Here is a 10242-nt window from a genome sequence, read left to right as displayed (position 1 = left end):
TGAACATGCGCTGTAGAGAGTAGGCGGGATTTCCTGATACTTTTAGCATTTCGGCCTCTCTCGTTGAAGGGCACTTGTTCAATTCCGTGCACAAGGGTGTGTTGAAGGTAAGAATAGTGACAATCAATATAACATCTATCTTTATTAATTGACCTACGTTTTATAACAGCGTTGTCCAGGACGCTGTTGCTTGTGGTGTCTCTAAAATGCCAGTTTAGTTGTTTGTCAGTACCAACTAATTTTGCTAGCCAATATTGCTAACGTTAGCTCAAGACAAGCCAGATTGTTTGCGAACGTTAACCTCTAGCGGTAGCTAGCTAGCTACTGCTGGCCAACTACTGTTTTTGAATGAAAGTGAACCAGCTAACAAGCAATACCCACACAAATATAGCAGTCCGCTTTGGGTTGAATGGAACCACACAATTACATTATATAATTACTGTAACTAGCTAACGTTACGTTAGCCCATTTGTTTCCACTGTTGTGGGAAGAAGCTGCCTGGCTTGCAGGCCGTCAGGCTTGTCAACTAGAGCTACTCAGCTTCAATGTTTGACAGGCAAGTTGTCTTGAGTAATCATTTTTCCCCCCAGTCCAATAAGTACTGATAAACGTCTTGCGCATGGGTGTTAGAAATAGGCCAGTCCATAATTTGTGGTTGGCATTACTTTTTACTTTCCCTCTGTAATCCTCCTATTATCAATGCATTGTAATTGACTGAGTAATCTATTTCTCTCGGGACCAGCTACTATCCAACATGGGCGGACACGACGCAGGAACTAGTCACCAGTTTACTGGTTTTGCCAAGTACTTCAATGCATACACAATCACAGGCAGGAGGAACGTAAGTTCATGCATGAATTACTGTGCAAGATGGTGTACAACCAGTTCACATTCTCAGAAAAGTCACACTTGTACTATTCTGTCCACAGTGTGTCTTGCTCACATATGCAAGCATAGCCACCATTGCCCTCTTCTTCAAGTTGAAGCCCAAGAAACAGGCGGCTGTCACGGCAAAGTGATGTGAGTGTATTGTATAGGATACAGTCAGTTTCTCGTACCCATTTTGTCTAGCAAACGTACCATTTAATAATTGTGTTAAGACTGCACTGTTTAATTCAGAAATGTGTATTTGACTATAATCAGGAGTCTTTGTATGGACAATAAATGTTTCTGCCTGGTGGAAAGCTAACTGTATATTTCCCATGTGTTCTTGTTTCCCCACAGGTGTCCTGGCTGTTCTGTAGTATAGTGGTCGGAAGTTTGGCGACAGCTGGATGTGCTTGTAAGAAATAAGGCCATATTATTTGGCATCACCGTGTTATTAACAATAAAAACTATGTAAAATTMAACCCACCAAGTTATTAAAAAAGTGTTTTATTTACACAATATGCACCATTATAAAATACTATATATAGCATGACAGCCACATAAAACTGTGTTTGTGGCAGTGAAAAAAACATTGTCTCTTTTAATAGGCTAGTAATGGCACTCTTTAGAGGAGTAGGGTGACGTTGCACCTAGACACTGGTCCTGGGTCAGTTTTGTGAGGACAAGCTTATCCTGGATCTGTATCTAGGGGCAATTCCACCCCAGAGCCATTTTAGGCTGGGTAGGCTCAATCAGATCCTAGATCAGCTTGATGATGATGCTGCAGCTTTTGGAACAACCATGGTCCTTAGGTCTGCATCAGACAAACTTCAGTTAGCCGATTCAACTGGTTGGGCATTTTGCTTTGTTCCACTGTCTAACTGTGGTTGGATATGACTTTTGTAATTTCTCATCACACAACCCTAGTTCCTCTTTTTTAGCAGGGGGTTCTCTGAACATCCTCATGGGTTGTAGGCCCCTGCAGCCAGCAGTAGGTTCCTGCGGGTGAAGTGCAGGTGAATGACAGGGGTGGACTTGGTCATGTAGGTGCCTAGCAACAGCTCCTGGGAGTTCTCTGGTAGATGGATGTGGACCTGTTGCCGCGGTTAAGCATCCAGCTCCACATCATCAAAGGCCTTCAGTGTATCCCACAGTTTAACAGTGTTATCCATTGAGCCTGGAAAATATTAATAGTGAGTGGTGAAAACTACAAGCATACATTTCTTGTAGACCCAATATCCCCTAAACCATACGCTGGCATGACTCAGGCCCAGCACAAAGGCCAGTAGTGTGAAGGCGTATACAGCCAGTTAGACTAAAGGGACACAACCTGAGGCTAGTATCTCTCCGTCCCTGCTGAACTTGAGGGCGTAGATGGGTCAGTATGTCCCTTCAGCTCTCCGACCATCAGGCCTGACCAACATCCCACAGTAGAACCCTGCTGTCAGTTGCTCCCGAGGCCATGAACTTCCCATTGGGGAGAAGGCCAGAGAATGAATGGGGCCCTGGGAACCAAACCGGTTTATTGAGATGGAGGTTCAGTAACATCACGCAACAAGTTTATTTTAAATCATACATTTGTACAAAAAGACATGTTACTCAGGGTTGTGGGAAAAAATGAATTCAGGTTGTTCCTCCTCCCTTTCAAGGTGTTGTCTCCCATTTCATGCCTACTAAACAGACCTTGAACAACAAACCATCCTATACACATTCTATTGGGAGAGAACAGATCACCAGGTTCCCTAGACCTTGAACTCTTCGTACCTTGTGACCCGTGAGGATGCGGACACAGTTGCCAGTCAGGACGTCCCAGAGGCGGATGGTACGGTCAGCTGACCCGTGGCCACGTAGTTGGCGTTAGGGTGAAGCGGGTGCACGTGATTCAGCCAGGTGACCAGCGAACATACGCAGGGGCTGGTAGTGGTCAGTCGCCCACAGACTGCGGAAGAAGACAACGCAAAACCTCAAAAAGACCAGTGACTGTTTCTTGTGACCCATCAGGTAAACAAAACCAAATTACAGTCAGGCTTTTCTCTAGACATAAATTAAGCCTTGAAAGCCCTTTCAATAGAGAATTTCCATTGAACATCCTTCTCAGTCCAGGAAACAGGCCCAAAGAATGACTTCATCAATTGCATTGAAACAAATGGAACATTAGGTATTAATAAGGTTCTTACCGAGCGACTCGGTCATGTCCCCAGAGATAAAGTAGTAACCATAGGGTGAGAACTGAGTGTCCCAGACAGGGTAGTTGTGTCCTTATTACCCCACCAGACAGGTGAACGTCTGCAGACTCCACAGTCTGACCGTACCTCCTCAGAACTGGACAACAAGTAGTTCCAAAATACATGATTAGAGGAGAATTGAAGTTAACCATAGAAATAAGAACACTAGAAAAGACAGTAACTCTAGTGTTTCAAATCTCATGAAGTCAATTTAATTCAAACTATGTATCCTTGCCTCCTCTTTAACATTAGTCCCATACGCCACACTACATATAACACCCAGGTCCAGTTTTCCACACACAGTTAATTATAGTCCTGCGACTAAAAAGCCCTTAGACCAGAGCACTAAAAATTCCGATTAACGATGTATAGTGGACTCCTTTTTAGAAGACATTTGACGCAAGGAAATAAGACAGCTTCAGTGCGGCCTTCCAGACCTCATTGAAGACCGAATCCGCCCCCGGGGCAAAATCAGTTCCACGCCCCTACCTTAGACATTCTCCATTGAGCATTCTTCATAGTCCGAGACCAGGTTTAATTGAGTTTGGGAAAGTGTCCTCCCAATGATCACTTTATAACATCTTACCTGTCAGGGCTGAAGCTGATGCCGTATACTGGTCCACTGTGTCCGTACAGGATCTTAGACTCACTGGCCGTCTTCTCATCCATTATCCTCTCCAACACGTCATCAGACTCTTTATCAATATTACTCAGGTCTACAGGGAGATGAGAGAGAGAGGGAGCAGATTTAAAGTCGTGGTTACTATCAATTTATGTGCAAGCTTATGATCTCAAGTTCAACAATGGTTATAGATGGATTGTGGAATGCTACTTTCAGCCTTGGTTATAACATGTGTTTCGATGTGTGTATGATGTATTGTATATTATCTCTGTGGTCACCGTTGTCATTACCTGCTGCAGATTTGACCCGGCGTAGTTTCTTGGGTGTGACGCTCCACACCCTAACGGTGGAGTCAGCGAAGCCCCCCCGATCAGACTGGAGTCATCTGTGAAGTCCACCGCTGTCAGACCCTTCAGGTCAAAGGTCAAGACAGAATACTGTATGTTACTGCATTTTTGGGTAATACTGTGAATAAAAGTTTTATTCCCAATATTAAATAATGATGCTTTAGAAGCTTCACGTTGATAACACTGAGCTCATCACAAAAATATGAATAAGGTTTTGTCAACATTAAATCAAGTTATACTTGAATACTAATAAAGTTAAATTCCACATTCAAAATCCATATCCAAGCCTGGCTGACCTGGTAAGCGTTGAGGAAGGAGTAGAAACAGATGGAGGTAGGTTGTCTGGGCCCAGACGGATCTTCTAGTGCCTCCTTCATGTTCATGATCTTGTCCAGCTTGTCAGAGTCCTTCAGCTCGGGGAGGGGGATTCTTGGATATTAAAAATTAACAGGTCAATTTATACATCATTCATAAGTCATAGTCAGCGAGTAACAGTTGTTTCAATTGGGAGGGACTGCAAATGCTAACAAGCTTCGTGGCTAACTCTAGTGCAGAATAGAGTAACAATGTTGTTCGTGGTCTCTGAAACATAAGGAAATCTGGGCTGTGTTCATTAGGCACCAAATGAAAACTGACTGAAACAGGGACTACCTGGACTGGTCCAATAAGAAATAAACATTTTCCTTTCCCCTAGCAAAACGGTTCGCTAGGGTGTGTGCACTAAGGAAAACAACCCCTAACTAAAGAAATGTGTCAGTGGTGACATACCTAGCTTGTTGGGGTGCGTTGGGGTCCTGTTTCTTGCTCTTGGAGCCCATGCTGTCCTTCTTAGGTTTCTCTCTTCTTGGGTTTGCCCTCCTCATTCTCTGCTTCCTCATCCTCATCGTCCGAGGTACCTCGATCTCTGGCTCCTTCAGAAGACCATAGAACACCTGCACAACAGCCAGGAGTGGTACAGTAAGTGTAGTCAGTACAGATAGTTTTAACCTCTCAATCAGCAAATACAGTAATGCATATCTAAAATGAAAAAGTATTGCTCACTGGCTTGCTCCACACACATTGATAACACTATCACTTAAAACAAACCAGCTATTACAGATTTTTGCTTCAGCATCACTCACACTGACAACACCCCCTCCCCCATACACACACACACACCCACCTTGGCTTTGTTGGCATCTCTCTTGCCCTCCCCAGCCAGACTGCCCGACATGCATCAATCTGACTTTTACTCCGAGGCATCCCGTCAAAGATATCAATATAGAGATGTTCCTGTATAAATTTCCAGATCTGGTTGTTCTGACGTTCCTGCAGGTGCCTCTTCAGCAGCTGGTAAGATAACATATGATACGTTATTGTCAACTGCCACAGAGACCTTGACATTTCTGGTCCCCCCCCAGTCAGTGCTGGGATTTGAAGTTGTGGCCACCAAGGCTACTTACCTGGTAGGAGTCTCGGGAGATGCGGAGGACAAACTTGCTGGTCCTGAAGTCCAGCATGGTCTCATTTCCCTTCATGTGTTCCTTCTTGGACATGCTCGAGAGGATGCGGAGGTCCTCCTCGTAGTAACACTCCTGGTCACCGCTGAACCTGAGGCAGGGAGAGACAGCAGGAGAAGAGTCAGTGGATCTAAAATCTAAATAAAGCATGCATAGTGTCACATTACACTAAGTTAAGGCAGTACAAATAGAACAGGTTGTTTCCCATTTGATTGTGGAACTCATAAAAGTCCCTGACAAATCAATACACCAGTTGGACCTAAAATCAATAAGACATGTGCTTGACAGGCAGGAACTTTGGAGACGCTACAAGGGAAGCAACAACACTACCAGTCCACAACACTTACTTTTCAAAAAACTGTTTAGCCTCATTCTCGTGGTTGTTGTAGACCAGCTCCAGGTACATGTGGACAAACAGTGGGTAGAAGACCTGGGAGAGTTCAGCTCTGTGGCAGTCCAGGACAGACTCAATAAAACTTCTTCAGGCCGTTATAGTAGAGTGGGTACAGGACAGGGTCCCCCTGCTGGCTAAGGCCGACAAGACAACGTTGACGTCTGGTTGGTCTTCCCCACCTGATGCTGCCACCACTGTAAAGAGCACAAGTAGTAGTTGTTAGAAGAATGAAATATATTGAAGTAGCAACTAATAGTAATATACCTATTGGTCTTATCCATAGTAGTTTGGGGTTGGGGTCCTGCGACTAGTAAAGGCCCAGTGCACTACTTTTGTAAAACAGAAGCTAAATGTATTTGAGTGTTTACCTGCATTTGTCACCTGAGTCTGATAATTATCTGTTAACTTTGGAACTAAAAAATACTTGCTTGATATGTTTTCCAGTTTCTTGAAATACTAAAGAAATGCAACTTATTACTATGTGAAAACTGAAATGGTCTATTCATTCCTTTTAAGTAGACGTTCTTATCCAGAGCAACTTTTTCATACATTTTCATACTGGCCCCCCATGGGAATCCAACCCACAATCCTAGCATTGATCTACCAACTGAGCCACATCATCAGAAACCACTTGGTGTCTCAATGTACTCAATTACTGTATTGTGCATTGTTGTTCTCCATGGTGATGGAAAGTCTACAGGTACAAACCTAGATGACCAGCCTATGTACAATACAGTAATGTACATTTACATTAAGTGGTTTYTAAGGATGGTAAATTGTGTTTTTTCTATTTTATTTGGTCAAGAAAAATATTAKATTTGATCTGGATGTTTTGTGTCTTTGCCCATAACTTTCCACATTTTGATGTAAATGTTTGAGGACAGGGTTTGTTCTTTCTGGATTCCATTAGAATGGCAATCGCAGAGAAAGGGACAGGGCAACAACTCTTACAATTCCAACTATTGAATTCTGCAAGATACTGCTCTTAATTAAACAACTACCTTTTTTRACCAAAGCAGAGATGCTGGAGAAAAAAATGTGATTCACGGTAACAAACCTCTATATCAGTCCGCATTATACTAGAAAATAATTTTGTCCAAAAATATAACTATTTTGCATTACTAAATATATTTTTTTTTATTCTGTTTTTTTCAGGGGGTGCTGCACACACTCAGCACCCCTACTTCCCGCGGCTATGGTCTTATCGCAAMAACTGTTTTCATACATCTACCAGCAACAGTGTGAGGAACAAACAGCAGTTTCAGGACTGCCTGTCAAGCTCTCTCGTGTCTCATTCATTCAACAGTAAGCCAACTGGCAATAACAAATCAATTGCATTGCATGCCCTTGTGAATATGCAAGTTATAATGATGTATTTGGTATCTTAGCTGGGTAGCTAGCTAACAAGGCAAATAAAAACAAACGCATGACTTTTGAATGTGATCGCACGAGACCTTTTGGGGGTGCGGTGGCCGGGGGTGCGACGGGGGTGGCGATTGACACTCGGCTGAGGAGAGAGTTGGCATCCCCCCCATCAGCACCGACATTTGGGACGCCACCCGATCCAGCTCCTGCCGACTCGGATACCGGGGAATCATCTGCATCTGCAGATAAGCCCGCTTCTCGCCGCAAAATATCGACCGACTCGGTCAATTTATTCCTCTTGAGAAATTGCAACACCGCGAGCAGTGTCTGTTGATCTTCACCCGATCCCGCAGGAGATTTCGATTTACCGCCCGAAGACGTAGAACCGGGTGACGAAGAGTTTGCATTGATATTTCCAGACCCATCGTTTGTTATTTCTGTTTTTATGTCTTTTTCGACCTCCAGATTGTGCTGACCATCTTGCACAGCCGCCATTTTCGAAATGAAGTGCGCATGTACGAGCAAAATAAAGAAACGTGGACCGCACAATATCTGACATTCTGATTGGTCCTCCGAAAGAAGAAATTGTAGTTTCGTTGGTTCTCAGTGGTGTAGGCGAATTCTTAGAGAACCGTCATTTCTGTACAAGAGCCAATCAACATTTGAGTTTATAACAATTTCAATTTTTATTTTTAGAAACGATTTATTATGGCCAACTCATATTTCTTGCTTGTAGAAATATTGTGCTATGATGTTTACATTTTTTGTATCATAAAAATATCATCATCTTGTATTTGTAACTTAGTTAACATTATTGAAGAGGACAGCTAATAGCTTAGATGTAAATATTTTTTGCATTACTTGTATTGCTTTTAGTTTTAGTCAGTATATATTTTCACCTGCTGACAAAAATATACAATAAAGGATTATCCTTGACTGGGGATCTGTGATCTATATGTGCCAGTCATGTGTCAGTTGTAKCAGTAGGTGGCACTTTGGGCCCACGGTCACTTTCCCTGACGTTTGAGAGAGTGATCAAATCTCCTTATAGGGATTCGGCAATACAAGTATATTTTTTATTGCTGATGTTTTCAATTGAAATGGCTGTAAAAAAAGAAAGAAAGACAAAGGTACATTTTTATATTCTAGTCATTTAGCAGATGCTCTATCCATAAGTGACTTACAGGAGCAATTAGGGTTAAGTGGCTTGCTCAAGGGCACATTGACCGATTTTTCACCTAGTCAGCTCGGATTCGACCAAGCGACCTTTCGGTTACTGGCCCAACGCTCTTAATCGCTAAGCTACCTGCTGCTCCTTCAACAAGGCTGTGCTGTCAATCTATTCTACGAGAAAGACAATTTGAGTACGGTTACATGTACACAATAATACAATAAGGCAATTTTATTTTATTATTGTGGATAGTCAGATTAATATAATAGTTTGTTTAAACTGTTTACATGCTTGCAAGAAGAACGATTTCCCTAATAATCCAGTTTACATGGACACATCTGAAATCAGGCTACCTGATGGACAATAAGGAGGAACTTAGGTGAATAAGTAAACATTTCCTGACTCAAACCGATAGTACTTTTGACCAAAATAAGCTAATTCGGCCAGAGGCTTTCAATAAAACAACATTTCACAGATTCTGAATCGTGAATTCACTATAAATGGAAAATATTTTTGTGTAGATTTCCACCTTACGTATGTCATTGGCTCATGAATGTTGTGAAAAATACAGTTTAGTCAGTTGGTCTTTCAACTGATATTAAATGTTTAAAAAATGGCAAAGTCGCAGAGGCTTGCATCCAGCAATGTCAGGAGTCATGTACCCATTTTGCGGTTGTTTCAGTATAACGCTACAGTGAGAGAGAGGGGAGAGACAAACTCCACTGAACTATTGCCAATGTATGGAATCACTTCAGAGTTTCTTGATTTTGGGTAAATTTCTCCTTTAAATAAATGCAGAAAAAAAATCCTGTCAAATTGAACTTTCTACCACAGCGACCATGGTATTTTTGTTTTTCAAGCATATTTGTTTCTGAGTTCGGACATGTAAAGTTTGCATATGAAAACTATCTCTAAGATACTTTTACATTTTCCCGAACTCCCTTCACTRGTGTTTAAGAGGGAGGCTTGTRCTARCGGTGCTGGTACCTGCGCAGATCAAACACACCGCTGGAACACCGATTAAGGTGTTAACATTCCTAATAATTCCAAAGATTTCTCAGCAAACTAGGTGTTTTATTTGGCGTATGCTTAGATTTTGACCTTATGCCGATTAAGATAAACAGACTAAAGTGTTTACATGACTATTGCCATACTTGYCCTACTGCCATAATCATGTGTAATATCGAAGTATTAGTGTGCATGTAAACATACTCATTGTTACAGTGAGTGTGACGTGTGCCACTGTACTTTCTCTCTCTCTCTGCACTTTAACGGAAACTGTAATTTATACCTTCATTTTAGGTATTCTCACCAGTAAAAAACTCAAACGTTTTACTGCAGCATACTGTAAATTATGGTGCATTGTGGGAAAATTGCTGTATATCGAATGGTACTGTAATTCCACCCCACAGAATACTGTATCTTTGGAGCGTCAAAAACCGTTTGACCACTAGTGGGTGCATGATATTGTTGTTTCTGGCTCATTAACATATTTTGAGAAGCGCCTTGTAAAAGGCTATATTTGTTGCACCCGTGAGTGAGAATGTACATTTTACGGTATTGTACTGTGTGTCATTACACAGTACTTGCTTTGATACCATTTTTATATTACAGTAGGTGTACAGTAATATTAAATACAGATTTTACTTGCCACCGAGCTGCCTGTAAATTACTGTCCAATACATGGTAACCCCTTTACAGTGTGGCCAACACACACACACACACACACACACACACACACACACACACACA

General features: G+C 42.1%; 1 protein-coding gene and 1 pseudogene across 2 annotated transcripts in view; one reads left to right on the top strand and one right to left on the bottom strand.

The window, feature by feature from the left end:
- The window catches only part of atp5md (ATP synthase membrane subunit k), a 2249-nt gene extending 900 nt beyond the window's left edge, over nt 1–1349 (top strand). Inside the window, exons 1-4 of one of the 2 annotated variants that reach the window (XM_024144693.2) lie at nt 24–107; nt 743–841; nt 930–1020; nt 1225–1349. In XM_024144693.2, the coding sequence (XP_024000461.1) occupies nt 755–841; nt 930–1019 (177 nt within the window). In that variant the 5' untranslated portion in view covers nt 24–107; nt 743–754 and the 3' untranslated portion in view covers nt 1020; nt 1225–1349. Of the gene's footprint in view, nt 1–23; nt 108–742; nt 842–929; nt 1021–1224 lie in introns of those variants that run through there. The other variant, XM_024144692.2, reaches the window with a different exon arrangement.
- A 5-nt stretch (nt 1350–1354) lies between these two features.
- Nucleotides 1355–7821, bottom strand: LOC112078451 (transcription initiation factor TFIID subunit 5-like; annotated as a pseudogene).
- Between the last annotated feature and the right edge of the window lie 2421 nt (nt 7822–10242).

This window comes from Salvelinus sp. IW2-2015, unplaced genomic scaffold (genome assembly GCF_002910315.2).
Source record: "Salvelinus sp. IW2-2015 unplaced genomic scaffold, ASM291031v2 Un_scaffold5694, whole genome shotgun sequence".
NCBI lineage: Eukaryota > Metazoa > Chordata > Actinopteri > Salmoniformes > Salmonidae > Salvelinus > Salvelinus sp. IW2-2015.
Note: the sequence above shows the minus strand (reverse complement) of the source record. Positions and strands in the feature narration are given on the sequence as shown.